This window comes from Elaeis guineensis, chromosome 4 (assembly GCF_000442705.2).
Source record: "Elaeis guineensis isolate ETL-2024a chromosome 4, EG11, whole genome shotgun sequence".
In the NCBI taxonomy this organism is placed as follows: Eukaryota; Viridiplantae; Streptophyta; class Magnoliopsida; order Arecales; family Arecaceae; genus Elaeis; species Elaeis guineensis.
Window position 1 is genome coordinate 137183254 of NC_025996.2, and position 17229 is coordinate 137200482.

Sequence of the window (17229 nt, forward strand, 5' to 3'; positions counted from 1 at the left end):
TTTGCAATGCTACCTACACTAAATTAAGGATTGTGTTGGAATATCCCTCAGCTAAGGTCTTCATCATAATCTAAAATGAACAATTACCTATAAATCAATCAAAACAAAGATTTTTTTCACATTATAAAGACACTTTTACCATCATTGACTCGAAGCTAAATTACACTCATGTAGGAAAATTTTAGAGGATAAGGACTTAAAAGTCAACAGAACAAAACACAGTATGTGGAATGAAAATTTAGTAATAATGAAAAAAAATATATAATACCAATTAAGATTGATGGACAAGAGACACCACAAAGTGACCTATTTCATTATTTAGGATCTATTATAACATGCTGGGGAGATAAATGAAGATACATGCAATAGAATTGCAGCTGGTTAGGTGAAGTGTGAGATGCGTCTAGAATATCATGCGACGGGCACATACTTGAAAGACTTTAAGGGAAAATTTCATTGAATAACAGCAAGGCCTGCAATGTCGTATGACTTAGAGTACTGGACAATAAAGAAAACATATGAAAACAACTTGAGTGTGGCAGAAAATGAAAAAAGAATGTTAAGATTCATGCGGTAAAACTTGAAAAAATAAATTACAAAATGAACATATTATAGGAGTTGTGGGAGTAACAACAATAAAGACAAACTGATGAAAAATCAATTGAGATGGTATGGACATGTACAAATTAAAAGAAAAAACAGAGGCTCTAGTAAGCAAAGCGACCTTAGTTCATTTGAAGGTTACAAGAAAAGAAGAGGATGTTAGGGATATCTGGCCAGGACACCACCACCACAGAACCTTTTGGATACCACTCGCATTGTACTCGATCACGTATAGATATCGCAAGAAAAGAGAAAGAAATATAAGACAAGAAAAAATAAAAAAATATGTGGATCAGCCCAAAACTTACCTCCACAGAGCATGCAATGCTTCACTATGAAAAAGAACAAGTACAAAATGAGACCCTCACACTCTCAATCCTTATACACAATCTCTCTCAATTAAAAGCTACCCTTACAAAGCTCTCACTAAAACCTAAGGAGACCCTACCTGACAGCCTGTCCGAAATCCCTGCTTCTGCTCTCTGTCGGTGCCTCTTCAAAGATCTGCGTCTCAGGATAAGCCGCTGTCTGCTCCACCTGAGACCTCTCAACTGTACCAACTCTGTCGAACCACCACTGGATCCTTCTCCTCGATTGTCCATAGGCCTTCTTATAGGCCCCGGAACCCAAACAGTATTGGAAACAGACTCTTGATCATGTCAAATAGCGTCCCAGAGCCGCAGATCAAAATCGAAAACCATATGAGCCATCGGATCACACATCCGCACCGTCCGGTCCACAAACACTCCCATGAACCACAAGAAACCCATGGAAAACGACGTTGGTCCATCATGGACCACACGAAACCTAGGGAAAATGGGCGCTCGATCCACACGCCCTCCCATGGACTGCGATCCATCATGGACCGCGATACGCTGTCGCTGGTTGGGCCGGCCCACGCGCACCCGCATGCGTCTGCGCTAGGCCGCGCACCCGTGGCCAGCCCGCACGTGCCCGCTCTGCCGTCGAGCCTGGCCCACTCTGCTGCCGGCCCAGTGGGCCCTACGACAACCCATGGACCGTACCAGCCTCCGTGCTGGCCTTCTATTGTACATATCTCTTCCGTCTAGACTCCGTTTGGGCTCGTTGGACTCCGTTCATCGTCCTGGACATCATTCTAGGCTTATTGTGAATTAAATCTCGAGATATTTTTCTTAATAATCTTCACCTCGACTCGATATTCGGCCTCCACAATAACTCTGAAAGATCATCTCTCACCCCCATATCCTGGGGCAAATGCCTGCTGCTCATAGATGAACAAACATGTGAGTCAAGCCAAGCCGCTCAATCCCATCTCCGTCATGGGCTATGTCCACTCTAACCTAAGACTTGCTCAGGGTAGCCTTCTGCGGCAATAGAAACTTCACCTTACGACGTCGCCTATCATCCTCCCAAGTCTCTCGTCTCGTGCCCGATCCACCTGCTCCTGAAGCTCTACCTCGCACTGAGCTCCCTTCCAAAAGATAGTGTCCTCCATACTGCTTTCCCTTCATCGCGATCCTATTGCCGCGCAAAACCTTCAAGATTCCTCCATCAACTCTCTACCTATAGCTGCTTGAATCCAATCTGCTGAGAGAAATTAGATTTCTCTTGAAGCTGGATATGTATCGAACCTCACCCAACTTCCTTACTACTCCATCATGTGTCTTCACGCTGATCATCCCAATGTCCTTGATCACACAGCTTGATCCATCCGACAAATAAACAGTGCCCTCACTATTCTCCAGAGACTCAAACAGCTCCTTTCTGCAACAGATATGATGGGAACAAGCAGAGTCTAAAATCAACTGCTAGGAAGGAGTAAATACCTCATCTAAGACCATAAGCGTATCAACGATCTCAATGTCACTACTAACCGCCGCCATAGTGGCCATCGTCAGATCCTTGAGTTGAGGGCAATCTCTGACACGATGCCCCAACTCGTCACACCGATAGCATCTGATCTTGCTGTAGTCCCTCGTCCTAGACCTGGACCTGAACCGCCCACGTCACGATCCCCTGTCGCTTCGTCTTCCGCCACCACATCATCCAGTCACCGTTAGAGCTGAGTCACCGTCTGAACTCGAAGCCCGGTTCTCCCGCCTGAGAACCTTATTCTGGAGAAGTACAGAAATCATCTCTTCCATATTGATAGTGCTCTTTTCCACTAGAAGAGTAGTCACGAAAGACTCAAAAGAGGAAGTGATAATAGCAAGACCAACATCCTGGTCTTCTCCTCAACTTTCTCACCAACACTGAGGAGATCGACAAGGATCTTCTGAAAATTGCTTAGATGCTCCTGCACGCTCTGTCCCTCGGTCATCCACAGTTGGAAGAATTGCCTCTAAAAGAAGTATTAGTGAGGGACTTCGCCATGTACAACTCCTCGAACTTCGACCACAGCACCGTTGGACAAGTCTAGTCAAGTACATGGATCATCACATCATCCGTCAAATATAAGCGAATCGTGCTCACCACCTGCATTTGGAGTCGCTTTCAAACCATCACCTCCATGACAGTTGGCATCTCCTCGTACAAGAGAGCGTCGATCAATCTCTGCTGGATGAGCACGTCCTTCACCGTTGACTGCCAGAGAAAAAAATTACTCTTCCCATCAAACCAGCTAATCTCCACCTTGATTAAGCTTGTCTTCTCCACCTTCTTCAATGTCGATCAACACCGTCACAATCTAAAAAATCTCATACGCTGGTACCGCCTGAGCTCTGATACCAATTGTTAGAGATGTCTGGTCAGAACACCACCACCACAGGATCTTTTCGATACCACTTGCGTTGCACTCGATCACGTGTAGATACCGCAAGAGAAGAAAAAGAAATACAAGACAAGAAAAAATAAACAAGTACGTAGATCAACCCAAGGCTTACCTCCACGGGGCATGCAAAGCTTTACCATAAAAATGAACAAGTACAAGAGGAGATCCTCACACTCTCAACCCTTATACACAATCTCTCTCAACTAGAAGCTACCCTTACAAATCTCTCACTAGAACCCAAGGAGACCCTATCTGACAGTCCGTCCGAAGCCCCTGCTTCTGCTCTCTATCGACATCTCAAGGATCTGCATCTCAGGGTCTGCCGCTGTGTGCTCCATCTGAGATCTCTCGACTACACCAACTCTCTGCCGAACCACCACTGGATCCTTCTCCTCAATTGTCCACAAGCCTTCTTATAGGCCCCAGAACCCAAATAGTATCGAAAACAGACTCTTGATCGTGTCAAACCGCGTTCCAAAGCCGTAGATCAAAATCGAGAACCATACGAGCTGTTGGATCGCGCATCCATACTGCTCGATCCACAAACACTCCCATGAACCGCGAGAAATCCCTTGGGAAACGACACAGATCCACTATGGACCGCGCGAAACCCAAGGGAAACGGGCACTCGGTCCATGCACCCTCCCATGGACTGCGGTCCACTGTGGACCGCGATATGTTGTCACTGGCTGAGCCCGTGGGCTGTACCAGCCTCCGTGCTGATTTTCTATCGCACGTATCTCTTCTGTCTGGACTCTGTTTGGGATGTTCTTGGGCTCGTTGGACTCCGTTCATCGTCCTGGATCTCATTCTAGGCTTATTGTGGACTGAATCTTAAGGCATTTTCCTCAACAGAGGAAAATATAACATAACACAAATAGAGATTGTGAGAAAGGATATAAGGATGCTTGGAATAACATTAAAGGTCTTCCTGTGGAGGAATACTTGACGAACGAGGATCCATAAAGCCAACTTCAAATAGTTAGGAAAAGACTAGATGGTTATGGTTATTGTAGCCTAAAGCTAAAACATCTATGACAGCCAAGATGAAAACCATAACAACATACAAACTGCACAATCAGAATTAGTCTTAGCCTTAGAAATAAAAGATTAAAATAAACCTTATGCCCTTTAAATAAAATGATTCTCCAATAAATAGAATTCAATCCAATGGTGCTAAAATATTAAAGTTGACTAAGTAACTAGGGATTTACAACATAAGGTTTCAGTTTCATGGCAATATATATCAATTGCTATTTATCATGAACATTATAGAACTTCCAAGTTGGTTGATCATGAGAACTCAGCTTCTAGTAGTTTACTAGGATATTTGCTGAAGGTTTCAGAATAAGCACTTAAAAAGTACACATTTTAAAAAATCAATATAGAAGGCATCGCATCTAACAATCATGACGGCTTCCTTTCTAGAGCTGATATAACTTTTAGTAACTTAACCAAATCTGATATAACATTAGGGCTTCATGCTAGGATCTTGACATCTTCACCACTTCAAGTTCAAATAAAAGCAAGAAAAATAAATCATCATACATTTTCCCGAGTTGCAGAAAATAAACATCATAAGTATGTCCAGATTTCAGATTCATGCTCCTAATAATTTTCAAACATGTTTATGTTGCTATGAATACAGCAGGCCGACAAAATTAAATAACATAGAATCATAGTAAACATAATCCCAGATATGCGGATTTTGTTTAATCAAAAATCGATTCCTATTCTATCCTCCTCCATGGATAGCTTCTTCATGCATTGAGTCAACCATGGCAGATGAAAAAACAAGGGAACTTCAATTAGGTAACAGTTGACTACTCCATAAAAGGAGAAAAGAAATTCAATATAAGAAATATAAGAGTTTGGTCATTACTCATGCTCCAAAGCTGCTGCTGCAGTTATTCGCTTTTGAGGATCATACCTGTCACAGAATGAACCCGAAAGTTGATAACGTGTAAAATTGTAGTTGGTCTATCAGTATCAATTATAAGTTAGGAAACAGGAAGCAATCAGCAATCTAACATTAACTATGAAAGTTGAAGACTTAGCATTATTGTGTGCCAGCAAAAATACATGATATTATCTGAAGTTCTATGATTGTTGAAGTGGTAACTGAACAAAGCACGGAAATAAAGATAGAATGTAAATCTAAAGATTCATTCTCCTAACAACCAAAAGAGAGAGAGGGAGAGAGAAGAAGAAGACAGAATTTATATTAAGTGGAACTTTTAGACCCAATGCATGTGGCATAAACAAGTTTATTATAAAAAATACATTATTGCACACTAAGATATATAGAAAATTTAACTTTTTGACCCAAAGCATAATATTGTTCAAGAAATAAGTGAATAGATCAGCAATTAACTATGATGAACCGTGCGAAAATCAAGGACTTAGGTATCGGTCCATATCACTCATCCATATCATACAGCATTTTTTGTATACAGTTGCACACATAAACTGAAACATGCCATGGCACATGGTTTCTGGTGTGATAGAGAGGGAGTGTATCAACACTGGCCCATATCAGAATGTACCAGCTTGTGTCTGTCACACTGTGTCATAGGGACAACATGCGATGATAATAAAAGATGAGAGATAAGACTACGAAAAGAAAAAATCAGATGTACCATACTTGGTTATTTTTCATTTTTAACCCTCTCAATTTCTTACCTCTTCTTTGTTTATTTACTATAATAATGCTGATTCATGTTAAAATATATGTTGGATATCTACACAATGCATAGGCAATCAGCATTCATCTTCAATATGACCTAGGGTGTTAGACTCGTTTTCCCCAACATTCCACCAGAGAACTGTTACCCAAATAAAGTAAATAAGTAAACTAAAATCCTGACGTATTCTAGCATGTCAATATATATCTTTCAAGCTAAAAGTAACTCTGTTCATGATTATGCATGCTTAGCATTGATGCCATGCAACATGCCTAGCATGACTCTGCATAACATCTGAGACAAAATATATCATACATTATTCCTTGGGAGACACAACTTATTGAACTCAGAGAAAGAGAAGATTCACATGTGAAACATTTTCCAGTTATCGAATGCATTTTATTACAACACTTACTTGAGATCATCAAAAAATAAAAAAAAATGAATGCAAAATAAGAATTAAATGACTTTAAGTTTCCCCTTGAAGGCTAGATCATCTATATTTACACCCAACAATAAGGGAGTAAAGAAAGAAGCCTAGCTACAAAACTATGATAGCATAAAGTATACAAAAGAAAAAAAAAGAGAGAAAGAGAGAGAGAGAGAGAGAGAGAGAGAAAGAGAGAGAGAAACCCCATAAAAAAAAGGAACAAAACCATGTGTAAGAAATGCTTAGCAAGAAATGCAACTCCAAAATTTGCAAAAGTATGTATCAAGGTTGGTTGTGCCAATACCGGGCCCAAAATGGTCGGCCGGTGGCATGATTCAGAATGCCCCCATGCCCTTCCGTGCAAGGCTCGAACAAACACAACAAAGAGGGCAAAGGAGAGGGAGAATGGGAGAGAGGAAAAGAGAGGGGGGAGTAGGTAAGGGGAGCGAGAGAGAGGAAAAGAAAGATACCAGGGAGGCTGCCAGAAGCACTCATAGCCCTACGGCAGCCTCTACCAGCCACTCCGGCCTCTCCCTCTCCTTCCCTCCCCCTCTCTCTCTATCCCTCTCTGTCCTTCTCCCTCTTCTCCTCCACCCGGTTTCTCGTTTCGAATGCCAAAACCTTCCCAATATGCTGCCAGTATGGTTGGGTGCACCCCGAACCGGCGGTTTGGAATGGTTCCAGGATCCTTGGTACTCATCAATTTATAAGAGATAGGACTCCAACTCTTTTATACAACTACATTCCAGCACCTTAGTTTCCAACTACATTTTCTTGCGCGTGTTTCCCAGTGCAGCATTATTGTGGAAACGCTTGGAATTGGGTTGTGCATAGTTCAACTCCAATAACTGAAGCCACCAGGACATCCGTTTTACCTCTATATTTTAGCTAGGGCTAGGGATTCCATCATGGGCCTCACCCCAGGGTTTTACCTCTTACCTTTCTCTTAAGTTTGGAAGCCTTTCTTTTCCAACCTACTCCATCCCACATGACTCCACCTCTTTTGCATTTTCCTTTATATTCCTCTTACAGAGTTTCTAAGACTATTACTTTCATACCCCCAATTTTCATTTGTTCCCTCAACTAACCTCCCACATGCATTGCACATATCGAGTTAGGAGGACAAATGAGTTACAGGAAATCCCATCTAACAGCCTAGACCCCACAATTTAGCTTAAAAATGAAAAACAAGTAAAGAGAACCATGCGCCATTGAGGTCAATAAAATGTAGAGAGGTGTTTTAAGTGCATTGAGAAATATTTGCATGAACAATGAAGTATTAAAATCAGAAATTTGTAGCTTAAGATAAGATAAAAATAGACTGCCAGCTTCTTTCTTTTCTGCACAACCCCAATATGAAAGACAACTGATACAGAATGACCAAAGAGATCCACATTTTTTATCAATATTTATTATGGAATAAAGAGAACAATCTTCTTATCAATATCTTGAATGAATGGAAAACATGTGAAATTTTCTTTTTTTATTTTCTACAACTCGTGCATGAAATTCTAGGGAAGTAATTCATTAATTATTTTGCATTGGTAAATTACTTAAAACAGGGATGATGTAGATGCAGACGTTCAAACAACAAAAAAAGAATCTAAAGAGATAACAAAAAAGAGCTGTTGGAAACAGTACTTAAACCATTAATTTTAATTGCAAAATTTTGGTTATCACATATGTTATAGCAAGGGTGACATACCAAAACAAGCACCAGTTCCGACATATTTTTCTAAAGTGAACAATTACAATCAAGCTCTTAAATACCATGAGATGGGGTTGTTCTAGTTTTTCTATGGAACAGGATGCCCCACATCCTGACATTCAGGATGATAATCTGGTCTCCTCCCAGTACACTTCCTGACTCACCTGTCCCACACTCAAGATGGTGCCATGTCCCGACACTCAAAGAGGTGCAAAACCATGTTATTGCATTGGTATTTAAAACCTAGCTTTCAATTATACAAGATAGGAATCGAAAAGTCCTACTAACCACAACACAAATACTCTAAACTCTAAGACATCTATATTTCTTAACTCTGATCACAAGATCATGGAACACTAGAAAGTGGGAACAATCTTATGGGGATAGATGGTATTAAATCTTGATATACGACTGTAAATATATATAATCTTGCATCAATGACATTTTTATGATATTATGAATTAACTCGTGTTTTCTCAGCAACTGCTACTCAAGAATATACTGGTCTCTAATTTATATTTTTGTAAGAAACATATAAACAGTTAATTTGGAATACAGAATCTGCAAATAAACCTGCATACATACATACTCAGATATAACCAGTTGTCATTAGATACTATACATGAAATTTTCAGATACAACACATCACACCAATATGTGATGTTGACATCCTTAATAGTGTCCATGCAACATATATGAAGATGAAAGAGATATCAACAAATTAACTTGATATAAATATGCCTGCTAATATAAACACAATATTGTTAACTAGGCCTCAAGACTTTATTAAATCCCCTATGCAACATAAATCTCAGCAGTAGCAAAAACCATAATGAACCAAAGTCTAAGACAGGTGTATATCAAATCTCAGCAACTTGATAGTATAATTGAACAATGTGAACAAAAGGGCCGACCCAATTTGAGTAACGATACAGTGAAAATTATAGAAAGTGATAAGAGTAAATGGAATTCACATTTCAGACCTATGAACTTCTATAATTCCATCGGTTCTTGGTTATCTCGGCAGCAGCTCCTTCACTGTCCTGTTACCATATACAAGGACAACATGTCGGGGGATAAAAGCCTTTTTGGTGTTTTTGAGAGGAGGTGTGATGATGGGAAAATAAGGAGACTAGAGAAGCTGGAATTACTGTCTTTATAAAACATCAATAAGTCTACTATTATAAATGCAAAAAATCTCCCTAAATCTCTCCAGCATGCGAAAATTATACCCCATAAACATCTTTGTTCTATCTGATTCATACATTTACTCTTTCAGTCAACTCTCATGTACATTGAATTCAAGATAATAGAATTACACATGTTCCAATTAAATTTCTACTAGGTTTTCATCACCCAATTTTTTTCACATAACCGCAGCCATTTACTCCTCTGATTTGACTAGTTCTTATGACAATCCAAAGTTGTCCTTTCAAATAGTATTTTTCATTTAACTGCAAAAAATAAACAGGAAATATAAGACCTGATACAAAACAGGTCAATATAGACCCCTAGTAGGACCTACCAACATGTGCAGAGAATTAGAATTGAAAGAACCTAGCATCCACCTCTGAAAGTCATGAAAGTCGTTATCGTCAAAAAATTGAAAAGAAATCTTTAGCAATATAGGCTTTATGTTGTGCATGAGATGCATATATCAAAGAGATGGAAGGTTGAAATTTTTTTATGCATACATTCCGTTGGGGCATTTGCAAGGCCTCCACGTCTACTATCCAACAGCATGTTTTTTTTCAGTTTTTCACCAACAATTGGTGCATTAAGTTTGGACAATAGTAGGCATTAAAAAGGAGCAAAAAATACATCGAGAGAGGAAAACAAACTTGGGATATTAAATTACCGGCTCATATATCATAGGAACTTACAGCAGTTGATATAATCTCACAAGTGAGGCCAACTGGCTCATATAATATATAAATCTATCTAAAGATTGAATTTGCAAACGGAAAATGACGAGTAACATATGTAGAGAATACAACATGATATGGATTTCTGAAGCATCTCACTACTACCAAAACAACAGTAAGCCTCTATAGATTAGATCACTTTACATACTCAAGCATCCTTGAAAGGAGATCGTATGCCGCACTCTTTTGTTGTAAATGGACATAGCTATGGAGAGCCGGGTTGTCACTGTACATGGCAAAATTGAAGTTAAAGAAATGCCAATCAGTAACTTTACATAAATATTACATTGATTTTCTTTTAAGTTGATGATAGGACGTACTACTTATGTGCCTGTATATGTTGTTGATCATTTTGCCAGTATGGAAGACATGCTAAAGTGGGCCACTTCTCAGGTGTAGGGTGCCCTGTGAAGAATGATTTCTAGTAACATATTTCTGCAAGAAGCATGGTAAGAATATTCAAAAACTGATAATGCATTCTTACCTAAGACCTTGAATATCTTGTCCAATTGATCAAGCTGGGGAACAACATTTAAATTTTAGAAACAACAGCAGGCAAAATTAGACAACAATCCTATCTGATGTCTGAGATGTCATATCAGTGGACAAAAAAATAAAACAAGAAAACAGCTAAACGACTGTCACTTGCAACAAAAATTACTCATACCTGAAATGGGTTAGGAGTACCTTTGACTTCCACCCCTTGAAACAACGGTTTCAGAGTCAGTAGCTCAGCAAAAATGCATCCAACAGCCCACATATCTATATGCTATTAAGGTGGCACTTTTTACTAATAAGCATTGAGGTCATAGTTGAAGAGAAGTGCTGAAAGGTACTAAAGATTTAATCAATTAGCAATGTTAAATCAGGTTTGTCTGAAGTGTCAGGATACCAACAGCACTTGTATAGTGTTTTGCTCCAAGTAGAAGCTCAGGAGCACGATACCAGATCGTTACCACAACCTGTCAATTATCAAATTTCATATATATAAGTTCGGGAGAGTGAACACCAACCATTACAAACTTGTGAAAAACCAGCAAATATAGAACTAAATTCTATCATGCAAAAAGGAGGAAGTTTGTGAATGACAACAAAAATATCAACTAAAACCTCTTTTAAACAAAATGCTTAGATATTCATGCACAAAAAGCGATCAAGTGCTATCTAGTTACATTCAAGAGAATAAGTTTTGCTACAAATCAAGGTTTTACATCCTAGTAGGACGAGGGGCATCCTAACCGTCCTGCCCCATTCCTATGAGAAAACGAGACTGGAACAGGATCAAGACCCTGAAACCCATCCACACGAGAAGAGAAGAAAGAGGTAAGAGAAAAATGAAGGAAAGAAGGAGAAAAGAAAAATGTGAAAGGAAAGATGAAAAAAATGAAAAAAAGAAAGAAAAGGAAAGGAAGGAAAGAAAGAAAGGAAAGAGAAAAAAAAGAAGAAGAAAGGAAGGGACAAAAAAAAAGAAAGAAAAAGAAAAGAAAGGAAGGTAGAAGAAAAAGAAAGAAAAAGAAGGAAAGAAAGAAAAAAGGGGGAGAAAAGGAAAAGAAGGAAAGGAGGAGGGGAGAGAGACAAATAATATCTACCAGGATGCTAACTGAACCGTTGCCAAGACAAGACGGGACAACAGAGCATTCCATACCATGAAGAAACCAGGACAACCGTTCCACAGGATTTAAAATCTTACTACAAACCTCAAAATCTAGATATTTGGCCTCGAATAAAAATATTGTAGACCCACATTTACTCATTCAATATATCTAAAGGAATCAACAAGGAAAAAATATTTAAGATGTTAGGACCCAACCCAGGTTGTAAAGAGTTGTTGGTCAAAGATCATATGCTCACCATATTGATTAATTCTACTCTGTTTGAATACCTAAAGAAGGTAATATTATAAATTGGTGAGTGACTTTGGGATGCATTCCATGATTATTGCTCTCAATACTCCAAGATGCAACATATGCAACTCATGTTTGAGTTTCACAAGAAGAATCTCAGCAAGCATGGGACCTTTGAGTATCTCAGCAAACTCATGAATTTCCGATCAATAAACTATAACATCCATGGATTTCATCTCAGCCAAGATATCACTTTGCATCTGTATCAGGCACTCACTGATGCAAGATAAAATATCTGCCTTTTTTATTATAACAGCCATTGAAAAAGGAGAGATTATGATACCAGCAGATCTGATATCACTAAATCAGCTGCAATTTGCAAATCCTCTTTCCTCATATTATGGTTTCCTAATCACAGCCAATGACAAGAGACCAATGCCCAACGAAGATCTAGCCAACAATGGGAGGGGAAAGCACGGATAGAACCAACAGGTGGAAAAGGCAGTGGTTCTGTATTATCTATGCCATGATCAAACTCTGATGGACACTATTGGCTGTTGTGTCGGAGAGCAGCGGATAGGCCATTGCCAGCAAGGAGAGCTTGGAGGAGGGGGGAACAGGAAAGGTTAGTGGTAGCAACAGAGAAAACCAACAAATTTGGTGATGATGACAGTGTTGGCAATTGAGACCATGGACAACAGGTTTGCCATGATTGGGCAGGAGAAGTCAAGTGGAGGAGAAATGGTAAACCATAGAATTTTGTAATTGAAAATATTGCAATTAATCCTATTTTAACAAAAGGACTGATATTTTCTTATCATAAGTTTGTGATCTATCTGATTTTCAGCACTTCTGCTTTGTGATTCACCGCCCTCAAACTATGGTCCTTTGTAGTTTAGTTTCACCCTTCTGACGAAGACATAGCCTAATATGGAAGGCATGTAATTAATTTAAAAGTGAGACTTCCCATTACTTAAAAAATGATATAACTAGCACATTGCCTCAACTAGTTTGGTTTGTGGTTATCTTCTTCTACAAATAGAGCAATCTATGACCAAGTTTATGAATAAATTAATTTAATTAGAAGAGACATCTTTTGAGCTCTCTCAATTCTCAGGGTCAATCTTCTTTGACTCTCTCATGTAGATATTGTTCCCCTTTTTCCTTTATCAAAAGGTAATCTATCTTTCCATTATTTTATCTCATGGTTGCTCTTTAGTCTCTTTTCTCACCCCTTATCTCTTCAGTCCCCATCAATAAGCAGGTTCCCTTCCTCCATAACCCACAGGTTTTGTCCATTTTGCACTTTCTTTCCATCTTTCTGGGCCCTCCCCTCCTTTCTTTACTTCTTTACTTCAATAGTGTGTCTTGTTTTTCAAATTATTCTACTTGTTTAATGATTTCTCTATCCTTCTCTTTATCAGCTAACCCTAACTTTCCTTTGCTTTCTTCTATCCTCACTCTTAAGTCTTCCTTCTTTCTACTGTTCTTTTACTTAGACTTCTTCCTCTTCTCCCCTATTCTATTTCCTCCCACAACCTTTTCCTTCAGCTGAAGCAACAGAAAAAAGTAGTTGGTAATGGTGGTGAAAACACTTATCAAAAATTCTGACAGCTAATAAATCTCATACACCCAAACTCTAGACCTTTTCCATGTTATGTAATGCCATAAAACCCAGCATTGCTAGTCCCTAAGTTTCTTCCACAACTGATCAGCGCTTTTACTTGGTCACATATATATATTTTCATTATATTTTGAGACTGATTTACCTTGAATTTTGACTTGCTACCTAAATTAAGTTGGACTTCTTACTAATCAGCATATACATGCAGAAGTCACATCAGAAATTATAGTTAAAATCTTAAAATACATGATCCAGATCTTACAACCAGAATCAAAACAGCTCTAAACGAACCGAATCCCATCATTAGATAAGGACCACAAACTTTAGATCCATATGATGGACCATAAATTTTTTGAATCTTAGGATCTAATTTAACTATATTATTTACATGTTAAATACAGGTGGCAATCCGGTCAAGTCAGGTCGGATACAGGTCAGATTAGATGCGAGTCAAGTCAAAATTCTGTCAACCCGACCCAACCCATTTGTTGAACCAATCAAAAATCCAAACAGATCAAAATTTCAGTCAACCCATGCATACAGAAATGTGGCAAGTGAAAAAAGAAAAGGAAATGTCCCATCTACTAGTAACACCTTTGATTTGAATGATAGAGGTTTTACCCCATTTTCATATAAAGGTTTCAATGGAGCTTGATATATTCTAGCAAGTCCAAAATCAGCAATTTTCACAACTCCATGTTCCTCGCCCTCACCCATAACCTGATTCACATCAAAGTTCAACATGGAGAAAGATAAAGGCATTTTTATCTTAACACACAAGATCATTAACTTCATCAACAATTGTACCAGAATGTTGGATGGCTTGAGATCTCGATGTATAATCCAATTACTGCAACCAAAAAATTTCAAGGCAAATTAAGTAAGCTTACCAGGATTAATGCCAATAATGTGTCTAACTGCAATGATAGCCCTAAAGCACATTAAGTTGAAAGAGAAATGCAGGATAAAATGGAAGCATGAAAACTAATTATCATTGATTACTATTATCTCATATATGAACCAACCTGTGAAGATAATTGAGCCCATTGAGCAGTTGCCAAAGAAGTGACTTCACTGTGTACTGATTGATTGGATGGTTAAGCTTCTCTCTATGATGTCTGATGATTTCCTATAGTGCAGAAGAAATAAAAGTGTAATGACACTATAAATAACAAAAATGAATAGTGTAAACTGAAATACAGACATGGTAGACAGTAATATAAAAATTTATTTTGCCTCTCAACTGACATTTAAGGCTGGAGCATACTTGTTGGATACCCTTGCATTGACAAATTACACCCTATAGAAAAACCATTTTATGAGTAGCCTAAACAAGAAGCTTGAACCAATATGCTTATTAGTAGTTTAAATAGTCTATTTAGGGCATCAAGTAGGGTGGCAAAGTATGACCCGACCTACCGACCCGACCCATGTTCAACCCACCATAATAGGGGTGTGCAAGCAAACCGATCAACTGCAAAACCGAGCCGAAGTGCAACTTTTGGTTTAGTTTAGATCAATTTTTTCAGATTCAGTTTGGTTTCCGTTTAAAATTTTAGAAACCAAAAAAATCAGTTCGGTTTCGGTTTCAATTTTGAAAACCTGATTTAAATCGAACCACCCGTGGGTAATATGTCATATATATATATATATGAGATATGAATGAACCGCCACCGGTTCACTTATATTTTGCCCAAGCCTCAATACTTCATTGCTTCTCTATTTAGCCCATTTAGCCCATCTCATAAAGCATGGTTAGAAAACATTAAAATGGATAGTGGCCCATTTAGCCTATCCTATAAGTTGCTTATTTGACATAAGCCAAATAGCCCGCAACCTGATAAACAGAACCGATTTTTTTGGTTCGATTTGAATCGATTTCTCAATGTGGTCAATTCAGTTTCGATTTCGATTTTAGAAAACCGATTCAAATCGGTTTGGTTTGAAAATTGATCTCAAAACAACTCAAATCGAACCATGCATACCCCTGCACCATAAGCAAGTTCGGATTTGGACTAAACAAGTTCAGATCATAAACAGATTGACCCATTTAATCTGTTTAATATTTGGATCAGGTTCAAATTTCAGGAGTCTGACACATTTAACCCATTTAACCTATTTAATATCTAGATTGGGTCGAGTCATACCATTTAAATGGGATCTTTAAATGGGCTGAGTCATGTGATGGCCAAATCCAAGGCATAATTAAAATTTAAAACTGCATGCTCTCATGTGCCCCTTTTTTTCCCGATTCCCAAATCCCACGATCCTGATAGCAAAAAAAAAAAGTCCCCCGGCCCCACCCACCTCAAAAGTCAAATCACCCCATCACGATTATAAGTATGTTTTCCATTTTTTCTTCCTCTCCTCTCACTCTTGCGCCTCCAGCCCCTATCATTCGATCATCCTCTCCTCCCCCAACCCCTAAATGCGACCCCCACCAAATTCATCCTTCCTCCTCCAGCACCACCCTGTTGTCCTCCCAACCATCCCCCACCGCCTCCTCCCCTCCAGCAACTGCCTCCTCGATCGGATCCGCAACCTCAACCTGGACCGCACTCACCTTGACGGTCTCTTCCCACCAGCGGAGAAGAAGGTGAAGCACGAGAAGGTGGCAGAGAGAAGAAGGATCACAGTGGTGGCAGCAAGGAAGGTGTTAAGGGTGTTGCAGATGGGGCAGCAAGGCCGAGGGCAATCTCGGTGAGCTACATCCCTTACTTAGAGTTCGTCTGGCTGCGACGCCACCGGTGGCAAGTAGGTGGTGGGGTTCGCCTGCTCACTTGATGAGGCCGGGGCCATCATCATCTTGGGGAACACCATCTTCCTCTGTCTCAAAGTGGTATTCTTATGTTTTCCTCTAAAATCCCAATAAACAAATAGCACTTGATTCTTCTTTTATATAGATAGATAGATATATAAACGTGATGACAACCTTTAAGAAAATGGAAGAATTCTCAAAACTCCCCAAATTTGGACCTTTGGGACTGAATGCTTCTTTACAAAGAAAGTTTTAAAAGTTATTTTTTCTCAAGGGTTGTCATCTTGACGTTGATCTTGATGAATGTTGTAGTTCCAATTTAACATTTTGCTGAACAGATTAAATAGATCAAAAAGCTAAACAGCTTAACCTAACCTATTTACCAAATAGGTTAAACCAGTCGGGTTGGGTTGGATAACATATAAAACAGTGCAAGTTTAGGTTTCAAATCCTGACCTGTTTAATAAATAGGTCAAGTTCACATTTGACTTTTCCTTGACCTGAGCCATATAGACCTGACCCATTTATAACCCGACCTGACATAATTGCCACCCCTAGCATCAAGTCTACTCTAAAATCTTGTTTCAACTCATTCACCAATTTCTGGCTTTATGCCTTCTCATTTTCAAATTAATTAATACCACCATGGAATATGAAGCAACCAGCTCCATGAAATTTGTAACATATGCTTTTCTTGTCATGTCTCTAAAGCACAAGCAGGGAAGAAGAATTTGCTTAAACCATTGAGAAGATTCTTAACTCAACTAAGCCTTAATCCAGACTACTTGGGGTCAGCTACAAGAATCCTTTTCCTCCATCCCACTCGGTTTAGGGGCCAACTCTCTGAAAGAGTTGAAAGGACTCTCCATATACTTTTAGATATACACAGTTTGCAGGAACA

The 17229-nt window shown here is 39.0% G+C and overlaps 1 protein-coding gene across 1 annotated transcript in view; it reads right to left on the reverse strand.

The window, feature by feature from the left end:
• Positions 1–17229, reverse strand: part of LOC105042541 (cyclin-dependent kinase E-1) — a 32572-nt gene that overhangs the window by 5049 nt on the left and 10294 nt on the right. The window contains exons 3-11 of the mRNA XM_010919803.4: positions 14596–14699; positions 14378–14420; positions 14192–14290; positions 10995–11064; positions 10770–10864; positions 10587–10620; positions 10423–10507; positions 10251–10328; positions 5238–5285 (exon numbers count right to left, since the gene is read on the reverse strand). Of these exons, the coding sequence (XP_010918105.1) occupies positions 5238–5285; positions 10251–10328; positions 10423–10507; positions 10587–10620; positions 10770–10864; positions 10995–11064; positions 14192–14290; positions 14378–14420; positions 14596–14699 (656 nt within the window). The remainder of the gene's footprint in view (positions 1–5237; positions 5286–10250; positions 10329–10422; positions 10508–10586; positions 10621–10769; positions 10865–10994; positions 11065–14191; positions 14291–14377; positions 14421–14595; positions 14700–17229) is intronic.